The sequence below is a fragment of the Chamaea fasciata genome, unplaced genomic scaffold (genome assembly GCF_029207755.1).
Source record: "Chamaea fasciata isolate MVZ Bird 193981 ecotype frontalis unplaced genomic scaffold, bChaFas1.0.hap1 SCAF_5, whole genome shotgun sequence".
NCBI classification, from domain to species: domain Eukaryota; kingdom Metazoa; phylum Chordata; class Aves; order Passeriformes; family Sylviidae; genus Chamaea; species Chamaea fasciata.
In genome coordinates, this window is record NW_027094090.1 from 8,668,635 (window position 1) to 8,685,325 (window position 16,691).

The 16,691-nt window shown below is 40.4% G+C and overlaps 1 protein-coding gene across 1 annotated transcript in view; it reads left to right on the forward strand.

Moving 5' to 3' along the window:
• The first annotated feature begins 365 nt into the window (after positions 1 to 365).
• The window catches only part of SEMA3A (semaphorin 3A), a 166,041-nt gene continuing 149,715 nt past the window's right edge, over positions 366 to 16,691 (forward strand). The window contains exon 1 of the mRNA XM_066182774.1: positions 366 to 704. Within this exon, the coding sequence (XP_066038871.1) occupies positions 593 to 704 (112 nt within the window). The 5' untranslated portion in view covers positions 366 to 592. The remainder of the gene's footprint in view (positions 705 to 16,691) is intronic.

Below are 16,691 nucleotides of genomic sequence, written 5' to 3' on the forward strand. Positions count from 1 at the left end.
ATCTCTGCCGCGATGTGCTTCTTTTCTTTTTTTTTTTTTTTTTTTCCCCGTTTTTTTTTTTTCACCTCCTTGCATGTGCTGTGACAGCCGGGGAAGGGGGGGAGGTGGGGGTCGCCGTGCCGGCGCTCCCATTGTCAGGCGCTCCGGGAGCGCGGGCAGCGCCGTGTCCCCCGCGCCTGGCGGAGCGCGGGGCCGCCCCCGCCGCCGGGACCCGCCCGCCGCGCGGGGAGCGGAGCGGGGCCCGCCCCGGCCCGGCCGGCCCGGCCCGGCCCCTGCCCCCGGCCCGCGCCGCCGCCGCCGCCCGCACCATGCCGCCCCCCCGCCGCACGCCGCTCCCGCCCGGGGGCTGCCTCCCTTTCCGGCCCGCGGCGTGTGCGTGAGAGGGGCTCCAAGTTGCCCCGGCGGCGGCGGCGGCGGCGAGCGGGGGGCCGGGGCGGCAGCGGCGGCGGGGCGCGGCGGGCGCGGAGCGGAGCCCACCCCCATCACCTGTTACCTCCGCTCCCCAGGTTGCCTGAAGTTCCCCGGCGGCGCCCGGCAGGACGGAGAGCGCCACGGCTGCGGCTGGCGGGGACCCTACAGTGGCTGCTGCAGCATGGGCTGGCTCAGGGGGATTGCCTTGCTTTCCTTGGGAGTATTACTAGCAGGAAGAGTCAACTGCCAGCATGTGAAGAATAATGTGCCAAGGCTCAAATTATCGTATAAAGGTAAGTCTGTTGTTCTCTCTTATTCTCGTTTTTCCTCCGAACCTCTTTTTTTTCTCCTTGCCCCGTCGCTCCCTCCCTCCTCACCTTCCTCACTGCTTTTCCTTATGTTCCAAAGGGGAAATTGACATTTGGAGACATTTCTGAAAACATTTACTTAAAAAAGCCCCTCGGTGCTGCGGTCGGTACCAGGCAGTTTAAACCCAGACAAAGAAGAGTTAGTTGCGATTGCAGACAAGGACTCCGGATCGTGCTGATGATCACTGTTAGAGCATTTTTCAGTCTTGTGCTATTTCACCGGACTTTACTCTTCAAAGCCATGAGTCGCGTTTGGCCACCCAGCTCATCTCCCCCGTGTTGGTCATGCAGTGGAGCCACAATTCCGGATCTGCTTTAAACATCATGGAATAGATAAAGACTGAGATATATATATATATAGATATATATATATATAGATATATCAATATATTTTACTTTGTATTTTAGGCATGAAGTGGTTAATTTTCAAGTAATGAATATTCAGTTTGTACAAATCTGACAATCAGATGCCTAACATAAGCAGTAGATGGTGGGTTTGCCAAGAAACTATAAACTGAAAGGAACAGATCAGTCCAGAAAAGGAGGAGAGGACTGCTAGGCACCAGAAAATGCTGCGTATGGATGTTTAATGCAGTGCGATTTATTTGAACCAGGGTTGTTTTCGGTGTAGTCTGATGTGTGTCATTAGAGATCACAGGGAAGGTGTAACTGAAGAAAGAGAGCTGTGAGATTACGTTTATGTTTGAAATTGTGTAATGCCACTCACACTGCAGTTGTCAGTAATTAACTTTTGTATAATAGTGCCAGTATTAAAGGAGAACACTGAAGTAGACAGGCTCTTCTCTTTATCAGCATAGTTCCACTCTTAAGTACATTTTCAGAGGAATTCATCAAATCTGGAGAATGCACAACTGGGAAAGAAGTTTAAAATGTAAGAGCTGTAGAGTATTTTTTCTCTAACGGAGAGCTATTCACCTAGGTACATACATGTCTCTCTGAAGAGCTGCCTCCTCATAATTCTCAGATTATTGATGGCTGAGAGAAGGAGCTACAACTGTTGTTCTGAAAGGAGAGAGGAAAAATAACACACTGCTTCTACAGAGGGAAAAAGAGAACATGTGTGTGCATGCCTGGTCATAGATGTCAATCTCAGTTTACAGCATAGTGTCAATACATCTCTTGCCAGTAGAAATATGTTTTCCTTTTTTTTTTTTTTCATCTTTCTCATGCTGCAAATGAGCGGGGGGAAAGTCCTTTCTGATACAGGGCAGGCGTCATTTTCACACTCCAGATGAAATAAAGAATTGAGCACCTGCAAAACTTGGATGCTCTGTGTGAAATAAATGAGTGTGCTGGGTTTTCTTAAAGAACACATATATGCATATTTGTGTGTATTTAAACCTGAAAATATATGAATGAAAGAACAGTTTAAGGGGTTCAGAGTCTGTCAATGAGAAAAAAAAATGTATTTAATACAAAATTGATTATTTTGAGTAGTAGAGTCTGAATAAAGCTTCTACAGTAACTACATGTCATGTCAAAAAGCTCATTAAAAAACTCTTAATTGCTTCCAAACTTCTACAATCATACTAAAACTCAGATTAGTATATAGAAGCACAAATGCTATAAAAATATCCTGTAAAGGGGTTTAATGGTTAATTAATTACCGTTTATTTTTTTCACCATTTTAAAGTTTATTTGTAGCTCAAGTCTGCTGCCCCTGCTCATATTGGCTAAATGCACAGAAACTAATTTCAAAGAGTTGTCAAATGTGACTGATGGTGGTTTTCTTTTTTTTCTTTTTTCTTTTTTCTTTTAGGTTTTTTTTTTTTTTTTTTCCCCACCCCACTGGTGCTGTATCTATGGACCTTTTAAACAGTGTTTTGCTACTCTGCTGACTGGTTGTTTTCCAGTTCTGCCCTTGCTGGGATAAAGACTCTCATTTTCATTTTTTAAAATATCAGATATCAAATTTTGCTATATGGTCAGTTCTGTGTGAGCAAAACAGGAAACTGAGCTGAACATCAAAACTGTTTTATACTTGGTGGATCATTGTGCAACAAAAATGAGTTCAAATGGTGAGCAACCCCATTTCCTATCTAGTGAAGACAGTAAATATGTACTTAATCCAAAGCAAGTTGAAGTCTGAAGACTTACAGGAATTCACACTGTACCCTTTGATTCACACGTTTGACTTCAAAGGTGTAACTCTAAAAGTCAGCTTGTACTGCTCACGTGCTTAATGTTAAGTACTGGTGTAAATGCTTAGCCTGGTCAGTTGGAGGGTGCTGCTGCATTGATCCCCAGGTATGGGGATATCATCATTAGCCAGGGAGGACTGAGCCTTGTCAGCTGGTGCTTTCCAGACAAATTTTGCTTCCAGCACTGTACTCAGTGTACAGATCAATGTTAACACCTTGCGTAGGAACATCCTTAAGCGCTGTGGGTATTGAAAATGCGTCTTTTAGGCACTGACAGAATACCTCACATGATAATACTTATCTCTCTGGGTATACTTCACCACCATGTGACTACGTGATACCAAGTGATTCATCTCTATTTAAACTGCTTGCAAGTAGAAAAAGAAGCTACTCAGTTACTTACCCATTCCTCACCTCCATGAAGAGATGTGGTTGAGTAAAATAAACTTTGATATTGAAAAAGAAAAACCCCAAACATGCAGGGTGAAAAGAATGACCCAGGTGACTTAACTTTTATGTGACCGTCATTGAGCTTTTTTTAAAGACTTGTGCTTGGAGTTTGTATAAACAAATACCTTGGATCTAATTGTCGGTGCTTTATTTCAGAAGAAAATCAAGGATGTTTTTTAACTTCTTGTTTGTCTCGACTAATTAGATGTCAAACATGGTTAAAAAGCTCAGGCATTTGCTTTAAAAGTTGGCAAAATGAGTCATGAAGGGTTAAATCCCTGCCAACCTTGATTTCCTATGGTCACTTGCTTTCAAAGGCCTAGTATTAGCTCTGCCATTTCCCCGGTTGCCAGACAGAAGTTTTGGTCAACTCCTGTTCTTACTTCCTCTTAACTTCTTGTCATTCAGTCTTGCAGAAGATTAGAAGCATCCTACGGGGCATGGTATAGATAGGAAATGGCAGAGAAAGTGTATAAATGCATATTTTAGGGCCACATCTGTGATCTGAAAAGGTTCTTTCTATTTATTGTGAAACAGAGTTCTGGGTATTTGGTTTATGTCACCTTGATCCTGCTGGCAGGTTAAAGAAAGGAAATTTGAGGAGAGCAGTGGAGAGGTCCTTGTCCGTCTGAAATCTGTGGTGAAGCTCCTGTTCAGTAGCTTCTGGGTTTTGTTTCGTTCTTTATAAAATTTCCAAGCATTTTCATCTTTGTACATGGATTGGAAAGGTTTTTGCTCAGATGATACTCATCTCCTTGCTTCAGTCAAAAAGAATTAATATGATTAAAAGCCTGATCCAAAGTTCACTGAAGTCACTAAGTGCTGGTTCATAGTCTAAATGTGGTAAAACCAGCCATAAAACTGAAAGCTCAGTTGAGCTCTGCAACCATTCAGCTCCTCTTTTTGTGTCCTTCAAAGACTATGCCCTTACTGTAGAGTAACAAGAAATGTCATTGTTGATCTATCAAAAGTAAAAGAATCTTCCCTTAAAGAGTGTAGGGGGCTTTGCTCTTGCCGTTTTTGTTTTTGTTTTGTTTTTTCTAATCTCATTGACTTCAATTCTGATGTTGGTTGTAAGTCTCTGTATTGTGTCACCAGGTCACAGATTCTGTTCAGGAAACTCCTATTGAGCAGAGTTTTCAGAAAGATGGTGATCAAGTTGAGTGTGCAAAGTTTAAAAGAATAAATATAGCCTTAAGTTCAGATGGATTTCTTGTATCATTTATTGTTACGTATTTTCTTTTGCTGTCCTTGGTGTGGGGAGAAAACAGCACAAACAGAGATGGAACCAGCTATAGTACTCTTTAAATATAAAAAAATAAGCCAAATGAAAGTTTCCATTAACAATTCCTCGACTTGCATATTTTTTTTTTTATAAAGCAGCCCTGATTTTTTGCCTGCACATGAGTACATCTTGTCAGTTCAACTTTCTCAAATCCATCTGTCACGTCTTATTTGTCTATTGAAAATTACTAAATGCTGTAAGTATGTTTTGCAAGAGTACATGTGTGGTTCTCCTTTGTTATTGTTGCTCAATTGGATACATATTACTTGAGAAAAGTAAGTGGAAAAGCATTGCACACAGATTTAGCTCTATTACTCCCTGGCTTCAATTCAAGCCATATTAAAAGTAAGTGTCTTGTTTAAAGTTGCAGTGATAGTGACAACTGCTCCATCCTTGATGTGCAGTTGATTTAAAATTTTATAGCATGGATTTTTATCCAGATGAAATCCTGGCCCTAGTGAAAGCAATGGCAAAACTTCTGTCTGTTTCAATCTGTCCCACGTGGGGTGATGAGGGAGGAATGGCACCACACTGAATTACCTGTATCTACACTAATGTAAATATGATACCTGCCTTGTAGTTCGTTCACCCAGTCTGGTTGTAGTTGATGACCTGCCGGTGGGTTTGATTGTGGTTTTTCCTTTCCTTCAAACTTTATAACTCACAATTCAATACCTCTGCAAATATTAGGAAAGCAGGACAGAGTGGGAGAAGGAAATGGGGAGAGAAATATTGGCAAGGGAGCCTGTTTCTCTTGAGCTGGGACCAGTATTGGAGTTTGTCTCAGATTTCAAGGTATCTGCTTAAAAACCTTTGCTTAAACTGTCTTGTAAGAGTACTGTCTGAGGGCAAAGCTTTTCTGACATGCCTGAAAGGAAGAGAACAGTTCTTACTTAGGAAGATGACTGTGAAGGAAAGTAAACCAGGGACATTTGCGTCTCTACCTTCCACCATTTGTGACAAAATTTCTGCACGGCTCCAGTGCTTTCAGACCTCACAGGTCAGTCAGTGCAGGGGGCTGCAGGACAGTGAAGGCACCAGATGCATCAACAGCCACTTGTGCTTTTTTTTTTGTGTGTGTGGTTTTTTTTTGTGTTTTTTTTCCCCCTCCAAAATAATGAGTCTTTCAGGGAGGATCTGTATGTTGGTCTTTCTATCACTGGTTGACTGGGGTCTTCCCAAGACCTGGGAACTCTCAGGGAGATGGTAGGACTACCCTGCCTGACTCTGACTGGCTCACAGGCTGACAGGAGGGTGAAGCTGATGAAGGAAGTGCCTAAGCTCAGATCTTGCCTATATAGGGAAATTTTCAGCTAGCTAATTAGGGCCTGAGACAAGCAGTGTAATTGGAACAAGGAGGGTGAAAACCTAGCCCAACATTCTCATTTTGCATTTCCAACTTTCCCGTTTAATTCCAGTGGAAAAAGTGGTTTCTGAATTACAGAGCCTCCCTTTTCTGAGAAGCTGGAGTTGTCTGTAATTATTTTTACTGTACGGTTTGCAAATGACTGAATTATTCATGGAAGGTGCTGTGTTGACAGCCATGGAAACTCTGCTCTTTTGCTGCAGACAAGGTGTGTAGCACTTGTATTGTTTGTAACAGCGTCTTTAAAACTCTGACCTGGTGGGCAGTTTAAATATCCATAGTTACACTGAGTTCAGTGAATCTTCTGATATGTGAAATATGCCTTAAAACTTACTTCTGTGCGTGAAGCTTTTGATCAAGACTGAGGTAGCTGTCTATTTGCTTAGGGTTTTTTCACGTGTATACTTATTCCATAACATTTAGCAAGCCAATATTTAAAATAAGAAACCCAGTCATAGCAGGTTGTTACAGTGTAAATGGGTTTTTTTTTAATAATCTCTCCTGCATGTAACTGTAGGCACAGAAAGCATTTCCATGGAGTTCCCACCTGAAAAGAAACTATGAATTGGTTTGTATTTTTAACTCATTATTTTTTTCTTGGAAGTGTTTTTCAGTTTTAATTTAGTGCATTGCTGTCCTGTGATCCTTCTAATATGGTTTTGGTTTGCTTAATCACTGATTCTGCATATGGCCTTTAATGCCCACAGCTGCTGCTAGAGGATCTTCTTTATTTACTTCTTCTGATCCACAGACTTTTCCCTTATGTGCATACCTGGAACACTGCAATGGAAGTGCCTGCCATACAAAGTTGTTCCAGTATTTTCAACATTTTCTTCATCAGCTGGAGCCTGTGTTAACCCCAACATGAAGCAAAGTCACATCTTCACCTGAGGCAGTGCCTAAGTGATTGAGAAGAAAACAAATCCTTCTAAAGTGGTGTCAATGGTTGTGACATTTTCCAGTTGTTTGAAAGCTAAAAAGGGTAAAATTGTTTTCAGCCTCCCACACACTTATTTTTAAGCAAATGTGTGGGGTGGACCCTGGGAGCTCTATGTCAAACTTTTAAATGGTTATGGTGCTCTTGTTAACTAAGGTTACATGTAAAAATTGTTGCTGCTGTTGTGCTGGTGCTGGTGGGTGATTCAGCGAATTCTTTCCCTTGCAGCATTAAAGCTCCCTTCAGAAATGTCTGCAAGTTCACCGTCCTCCCACATACAGCCTTCATATAGGTTAGCTGCTCTCTTCCAGTAACAGCTGTGGATAGTGAGAATAACTGTGGGGATAGTACTTTTACTTGACTTTTCCCTATTTTTTTTTCCAAGTGGGGTAGTGTCTGAATATACAAGAGACAAAAGGATGGCCACAGCTGTTGAGAGCATCAAAAATCTTAACGAGTCTTGTAACCTTTCTCTTGCACCTCAGGAGGTTCTCTGTGGTGTCTTTCTCTTTCTTTAAGACTGACACAGTCAGCCAGTTTAGGCTCCTTTCACTGTCAGGGGAAGGAGAAGTACCTCCAGAGAGCTCATCTTGGGTTAGGCAGACTGAATGAGACTTTAAGGGTGCTCATCACTTGTCATTGACTGCTACAGGAATTAAGCTTCTTGTTCATTTTAGTTTCTTTCTCACTGGGAATGTATCAAAAGAAGGTACTAATTAACTGCTGTGGAAGAACTTAGGCTGTATTCTGATCCAAATCTTCCTAATTTAAGAAACTGTTTTTGCCTAAATGAGTATTCAAAGCAGTGTGAAAATTGAGCTGATTAAACATACATGCGACCTCAGTAGCTGTGATCTTGAGGTCACCTGTGACTGTCTAAATTTGCACCAAACTTGCAGTATAGAAAGAAACAAACAGTACTGCTACATAGTCTTAAAACAATTATCTAATTTACTTCTCATGTTTCCTAGTCTCTCCTCTTTAATAAGCTCATCCCAAATCCAGTTACACATGCTGGAAGTGACTGTCTGGGGCTACAGAGCTTTGCTAATTTAATGGCTTAATCATTTAGAGTTTTCAATAAGCTGTCCCCTGGTCAGCTCTATTACCTTCTGAATGTTTCTGCACTCTAAAGAGGAAAACATATTCAAGATTCAATTTCATGGAGCGTGGTTTGCAAATAAAAATCCGTGAGTATGTGTGCAATTCAAAGGACAGTTGTCATGATCCTGAGTCTACACTTTTTCAGCTGAACTATTTCAATAGTGAGAGTGGGATGAAACCTCATTTATTAATTTCTAAAAATTCTAAATAGATTTACAGTTTGGGGGATTTTTTTTCTCCCTTTGGAGATTACAGATCCCCCTTGAACTAGACATATCTACAGCAAACCGTGAAATGTGTGAGCGCTGCTCTACTTTGTGTCACATCTAGTTTTCATCCTTTGCTGTTTGAAAGCCAAACACAGCAAAGTCAGAAGTTTTTGCCATTCTTCTAATGTTTTAAAGTTGTTTGACATTTATTGGGCTGCCTGCTTATCTCTCCAGCTGGATGTTGCAGAAACTTTAGAACCAAGCAGTCAAATAAAATTCTCATCTCTTATAAATATTTTCATGCAAAGTTGGATCTTGCAGGGAACAATCTGAGGAATGAAGTAGTTATTTGCTTTCATCTAACTTGTGGAAGAAGGAAAAAGAAAGCTTGCATTTTCTCCTCAATCTAATGAAGCAAAGCTCATGTTGGTTCTGACAGCCCCTCTTGGCTCCTTTTGAAATTCCAGCCTTGTATGAGAAAAGGACACAAAAAAGCTCTGTGAGATAATTTAAAGGATTTAGAGCTGCCTTTCAAGGGGGATGGGTTGGTGGCCTTTTCTAGAGGAACCGTATGATAAATACGGCTCACAAGCGTCCCAAAGAGCTGCAGAGAGTGCAGGGTACAGCTTTCATCTCCAGCTGATGCTGGAATGGCAATAACTCTCCTTTGCTAGACACAGATCCCACACGTGGTCAAGGCACAGAACGTGGTCCCTTAAGATGAAGTGGCGATTTCAGGGTGTTAATATTACTTTGAGTTTTTTCATGGATTTCCTAGTGCAGCGTCATTACTTTTGCATGAATGTGTAGTCTGAAATAGTTCTGACTCCTAAGGAAGCTCTTTTTCTCAAAGCACAACGAAGGTCATATCAGTAATGATTAGTGTTGCTCTCTAGTATCTGTAGGCCAACTTTGTCTCCTCTCCACCACGCTAGGTCCTTTCCAAAATCGACATCCTGCTAGGCCCACGTGATAAATCCTGTTCCTGTCGACTGACAGCAGGGACAGCAGAAATGATGTCTGGGGATCTGGGAAAAACAACTTTATCTTCAAGATTGAGGTTTTTCCCTGTATTCAGTCCTTCTACAGCAGATCAATGACTCTATCAGAACTTCTTGCTCTGATGGCCTTGTAGACAACAGCTTAAATGTATTCCTGAGGTACCTGCAAATCGCATAGTTAGGAGATCACGTCATTCTGAATTGCTGCTCTTCCAAGAAGTGTCAAGAGTCCGCCCAGCAAGACCAAGTCTATACTCAGTTGTACAGGAAGGTGTGATAACATTTTAAAAGAGCTCTTGTTGTCACTTCTCTGCAAGGTCACAAACATCAGCAAAGCAGTATTCCAGGGTGTTGGCTGTTGGGTTATTGGTATGGTAAACCTCAGTCTATATTTTTGTTCCGTGTGTGTATCCCTAGTTGCTTGTTCTCTAGCCATAAAAACTGACCTGCAACAAGTTGGCAAGTGAGGTTTCATTTTAAGTGAAAAGATTCAGGATTTTTTTTTAAATTGAAGGAAACTTTTCATAGCTCATTTTAAAGGAGAAACAACAATATTATATGTTGAAAATTTTGCTTTTCTCTGCAGCCTGTAGTATTGAGACCAAAAATTATGTAAATTTCTAATTCTAATTGTTCAGATTTTTTTTTCTCATCTGTAATGGGAAACTACTGGATATTCTACTTCCTTTTCTTGCATCCTTTTTCAATTTTGTGTGTTTCATCATTCTTTAAGCCTGCATTGTGACTCACTTCTTTACTGGACAATAGTCATAAATCAGGAAAGTTTTGTTAATCTCACGTACATCACCTATAAATGGAGGCTAGACATTAACAGAAATCCAGCACCACAGCTGATGATAGACAGGAACTCTGTACTGTAAAGAGAATCAATGAAAGTACCATCAATGTGAAATCCTATTAATTCCTTGGCTTTTCTCTGTCAGCTTCTTCACCTGTAAAGTGGTATTAAGTGATTTCATGAGGAATTGCTGGAGGTCAGAGACTTGCCATGCTTATTCAGAGCTGTATCGTACTCTCAGAATAATCCCATTAATGTGTTTATTCAAAGTTCAGTCAAAACTTAGTTTTGATCAACATAGAAAGGCCTTACTGGTACTTTAAAGTGATTATAATAGTAACATTCGTAGTTGTGTATGCCTGGGACGTGAAACACATCCTATTGTCCTGAAAGCATATCTAATTTAATTCCATTTGGATAGTTCAGACAATTTTAGACAAGAGCCCTTCAAAATGTTTTTTGGAGTATCCACCTCTATTTCAAACTAAACACACTGTGAAGGTGATTACAGATTGCCATGGAGAAGAGCCTTTTTGTTTAATCTTTGCAGTATTGTCTGCCAGTAGTGTGTGAGTGCGTGTGAGATTCTGGCCAATTTCTCTGAGTTTAATTGGGGGGGGGCGGGGGGGGGACGTTATCATGGCTGATAGTCATCTTTTAAAATTAGGAGGGAGTAAAAAGTTGTTTTTTGGGTTTTTTTTTTTGTTGTTGTTTTTTTTTTGTTGTTGTTGTTGTTTTTGTGGGTTTTTTTTGGGTTTCTTTGTTTGTTTCTTGTGCTTATCAGACAAAACTAGAACCTTATTTGGGACAACTTCTCCCTTGCTACTCAGTCTGAACATACCTTACCAAGCCACTGGTGCTAAACACTTTCTGATTCCTTCAAGTGTATGTGTTTCGTGCCCAAGCGATTCTGGACAAAAAATGTCTCTTTCTTTGGGCACACTTCCTTTTTTCTGACTTTCCATACCCCAAATGTTCCCCAACCTTCTCCAGGATAAGGGCAACCTTTCCTAGACACTTGGGGAAGTATTCAGTAATCAGTTGAGTCAGTTATAATTGCCTATCATTTGTGACTCACTCACTGGAAAACTGTTGCTTGACAGCCCTAGTTCAGACCTAATAATGAGGATAAACTGCTATAATAAATTCATAAAGTAGAATTTTGCATCTTAGAAAGATTCACATCCTCATTCCTAAAGTAAGTAAGAAAGCACCTGTTCCCTTTGTCAGCCTGGCCTATGAAAGTAAAATTGGTGTTTCATATATTCCACATACCTTAAATGCAGCATTTAAATATTATCTTCAGTGAATTATCTCAAGGAATGTTTTTCTTTGCTTTTATACTTCCTCGTGCCACTTACATGATGTAATTGTTGTTTTGAATAGCATTCTTTTTCCATAATAAGCTAACCGTTTTCATGCCATTAATTAAGAAATACAGGGAGAATAAACGTTTTTATGTGATTTTGATGTACTTTTGAACTTCACACAGAAGTTGGTAGTTGAACATGGTAAACCATGGTGTCTTACTTGACCTCATGCAAGAGTTTTCTTACAGTTCTGCAAGTGCTAAAAGAGCCAAGTTCAATTCTTGAGGCCGGCAAACTGACCAGCTGAGAGCAATGAAAAAGGTCCTGTTTACTGGTGTCAAAAGACTTTTTCACGTGTTTTCTGAGAGACAAATGTCAGGTGTCGTGTGTATTGTTATTGTAAATTAAAAATTTTAAGCAGTCATGAACTATTCCGGTGTAAACCATATGTAACATCGTAACGGTGACTGCAGAGCTGCATGTTTAGACCCCTGATTCTGCTAATTGACATTTTACCAAAGGGAATGAGGACATGTCTGAGCAATGCAACTTGCAGCTTTTTAATACAATTTCCATAGCTGAGATCATAAACAGCCCCTTAAGGTTGTTTCTCATAACTGCCACTCTCTTTAATTTTTTTTCTGCCAGTATGTAGGAATATGATAAATACTGAATCTTGTTTCACTGTAGGTTCACCCCTATTACTATGCATAGAAACTATTTTACCTTATGCCAGACATATGGAAGTGATCAATGTATGTAAATTGTATGAGAAGAGGTGAAATACAGCTTTCTAGACAAGGAAATGTGTACTTGTTTCTGGTTATAGGATATTGAGAGCACCCCGGAAAAGACTTTAGGTCTTAAGACAAGTTTTGCTTTAAAAGTAACAATTGGTAAGAGGGTAAAATAGCAATGACTTTTGATAATCACCACCATGAAAGCACAGTTTTGTCCTGAGCTGAACTGCCCAGTCAGATGTCTTGGACAGCAGGGTTTAAGAGGCAGTTACTTGCATGTGCAGGGCCAGAGCATGGACCTCCTCCTGAAACGCGGTTGTGAACTGTTCTGGGACCCACTGTGCTCAGTAGTACAAGTCAGGTTTCTTCAAACACAGAGTTTAACTGGCAGGGCCAGCTTAAATGTCTGCTTTTCATTTTCCTCCTCTGATGTCATGGTGCCCACAGTACAATGACTTGAGCCTATTCTAAAAATCAGGCAGGGTTTGAGGGGCTGGGTGACCACAGGAGGGAAAAACAAGAGCTTAAGTCAGTAATGCTTTTCAAAAATGTTTTAAACGTTCTGTCCCCCAGATGATGACTAAGAAATCAATACTTATTTTATGACTAGTAGGCATTCACTGTGGTCCCCAAATTTTCCATTCCAATAAAGTTGGATTTTTTTTTTTTTTTAATATTCAGTATTGCAGAACAAGAAACTAATCTAGAATCTGGCAGGCCTTTATTCTAAGGCATTGTCATATCTTTCATTCTGAGTTGAAAAATGGTCAGATCATTCATTGGATTTCATAAATGTGTGGAGGAGCTGTCAAAGTTCCCATTTGCATGTGAATGGTCAGCTGAGGTAGGAAGGGGGTTATGTAAATAATTCTCTAGCTAGCTCCTGGCAAAGATCATTGCATTTCAAAGTACTGTGAAAAGCAGCACCATAAAACTTTAACCTATTCACTGGTATGGAAACTCCCACACCTTAAATTGATCTACTCTAATAATGACCACTTGGGGAAAAATGAATCTTAAAAAGCAATATCAGGTCTCCAAGTACTATACATTTTCTGCTTCTTTTATTATTTCATAAAAGATAAGCTAAAAAAGCCACTCTTCCTTCTCCCCAGTGAAGCGGGGGGAAAAAAGGGAAAAAACCACAAGATCTAAGAAGTAAGGAGATGTAGACCTTCGTTGAAAATCTGGCAGATAAGTGTGATAGGAGTGAAAGGAATGTGAAGGGTTTGAGTATTATTCTGTATTATGTCAGTATCTGACCCAGGAGCTACCCAAAAAAATCATTACTTTAATCTTCCTTACAAACTGCCCAGCATTTCACTATTCTGTTCTGCTGTCGTACGTCAGTACACGCTCAGCTAGATAAAGGTGAATGTTGCAGTTTAAAACCAAATGTGTCCTTCAAAATACACAATTCTTCATGTATCCAAAAAGGTGAAAAAGTAAAAGGAAACAGTAGAAAAATGAGGAACACAAAGTAAACCAAAATCTTAATAGGCTTGGAGTCAGATGGTTTTCTACATATTTTATTGTGCCTCAAGTCTTAGATAGAATTGGCATGTGTATATATGGAGAGATAATACTAAGCCCTTTATGCCTGAAACAGCTCCAAAACCTGTGATTAGGCAGGCACAAGGACTAGAAAATTTTTCCAAAGTAAAGTTCACCTCCAGAACCAGGGCAAGGTTGTGTACCTAGCCCTTAATAATGTGATAGCTTGGGACTGTTGCTGTAGTTTACAGATATAATTCCCTGTTACTGTTTTGTAGTCTCCATCTACTTACTTCAAACTACCATGATATATTTAATTCAACCTCCATATTTCAGAAAAGAAGTTCATGTCACCCCTGTAGTCATTTACAGCACAGTCTGTCTTCCTCTCAAAGCTTCTGTGCACTAATTTGATCTGGTTGCACTGTTCCAAAAAATATACAAAATTAAATGCAATTTAATTCACTAAATTTACAAAGGGCAGTTATTCCGAGGCTCTGGGATTTGGTCTATCACATAGTATTCCTGTAATGAAATGTGATTTATCTTGGTATTTACCAGGAGATTAAAAACAACAGCAACAAAAAAAGACTGATCTTACAAACTGCTACTCACATGAGTAGTCCTTTTGATTTCCATGTACTTGGCGCTTGTGGTGTGAAGTGCCCTTTTGAGGGGCTATGTAAGTTATTCGTCACTTAGAAAATAATCAACCAACCAATCCAAGCAACTGTAGGGATCACTTAAAATTTCTGAGCTCTGCCTATTTATTGGGAAGAAATAATGCAAAACCTGTTCAAAATCTAGTTCTAATCAAATGAAAGTTTTCATTCAGTAATAATCCCTCTTGATCTGTCTTATCCCATGTTTCTGCTGTGCTCTACCACAAGAGGAGCATTCCTTGCCTTGCTGTGGTTCATTGTATCCTCATGTCCAGTGGGACAAAACATCAGTTAAAGTCACTGTGAAAGGCCCTTAGTCTGGTAGGTGTTAATATGAAATGTGATCCGATTTTTTGAATGGTCAGGCAATTTTAAACTGAGTTTTTGAGGAAAGAAATGTCATATTTTATCCAAGCCCTGTCCCATTTTCCCTGTTAACAGGTCTTTCCATTAAACACTCTGTGCAGAAGCCCATCTGTGTGACTGTACATGGGGCACACATTAGGCAGTTCTGCTGATTCAAGCACTGTAACTTTTGATAAAGTAATACTGCAACACTGGGATATGGTTCCCACAATGCAGCAGTTCGGTTTCAATAACCATTCCCAATCCATCAAAAAAGGGCACAGCATTGTGGAAACTTTTATCCTTTACTGGAGTATTACTTATTTATTGTAACTATGGCTCCGGGCACTTTGAGTTGAAGTTGCTCTGGCTGCTTCTCACACGAGCTGGTTGGAGAGAGCCTAGGAGATCTCCCCACAGCAGGAGACTCCAGAGCTGCTTTCCTGCCGCTCAGTTGCTAACGCCAGCAACTGAGCAAAGGATCCCTGCTCCTTTTCAAACATCAGTCTGACAAAGTGGGACAGCAAGCATGGGGCCATGTGCTCCCTCACCCCAGACATCTTGTCAGTGGGCTCTCAGTGCTCTTTGCAAAACAGCAAGAGGAATCTCAGATTGCAGCCACTCAGATGTAGCCACTTGTGCAGACACTTCTATTACCCTCAAATTTATTGTGGTCTGTGTCACATGTTAAAGAAATGCAGAAAGTCTCAAACGCAGGAGAGGGTGGTGAGGCAATAAAATATTTTACATTTTATGATAGGTATGCATTTAAAGAAGGAAGCAAAAATAATGTTTTCTGTTAAAAATAAGAGTACAAACCATTTGTGGCATAGAATCCAATAGGAAACACATTTACACAACTTCTGGTTATGATGCAGTGGGTTGTGAAATTCTTCAGTAGGCTGTAAGGGGCATCAATTTAATTAATAGGTGCTGTTACTTAAATTATGTTAGCAATCAGTGAACAACCCACTGAGTAACTTATCAGAAAGTCTGTGGTGTCTTGGAACAGAGGCATCCTAACTCTTCTCTAGTGCTGGCCATGGGTGATGTTAGAAGGCACAAATTGCATTATATATTACCATACAGACAAGAGATTCATATATTCAAAAGGCCACGGGCTGTAAGGGAGTCCCTGAGCCTGTTCAAGTGATAACTAAAGGACATGTGACTGCCAGATATCTGTACAAAACTGTCAGCCCACTGGGGTTGCTGGAGTGCATCACCAGGGTATGTGGAGTGTGAATGCAACATGAGAAACTCTTTCATTCTCCTGTTTTGTCCAACTGAGACCAGAAGCTCTCTCCCACTTCATTGCTCTTGTAGAGGGATTTTTTTGGGTCTGGCTAGGTGCAGCATATCCCTCTGTGATGCCAAGCAGAGGGAAGAAACTTACCAGATTCTGAACTGTGGAAATATCCTTAGGTGCATGCATGCATTTACCTACATATTGTATACAAATACAAAGCTATTTACACACCCATACTTGGCCCAGATCCACAGACAGTGCAAAATTACTCCACACCCGGCTGCAAGTTATTTTTAGCTCCTCCTCAATGTAAATGTCTAGTTCATAATTAAGTTTCAAAATAATGAATGATGTGTTTTGTGTTTCCGTGGGTATAAACGTTTGCGTTGCATAGTGAATGATTTAAGCATGAAAGGCCTTGCATTCCTAAATCTGTTACAGAATGTGGGTGGGAGGTGTATCTTTGCTCATACCAGGAAACAAAGGCTGAATGAGTATTTGTCATGATGTTTCATCAAGGAAGTGTTAATATTAGTTGCAGATACGTTGTGGCAAGACTGACAGCTTGCTTATTGTAAAATTTTCTGAAAACTTGGGCATTTTAGTATTTATAAAGCGGTGTTAGCAGTGTTGATACTGTAGCCACCCAACTGTGAGCCTTGTGCAGTAGGCAGTTAATTAAGCCAGAAATAAAGGACATCAAATGCTATTAAGCCACACTCCCTAAAATACCCAAAAATCAAATCAAAAACCAAACAAGTCCAAACACAAAAAACAGCAGCAACAAACCTAAACCAAG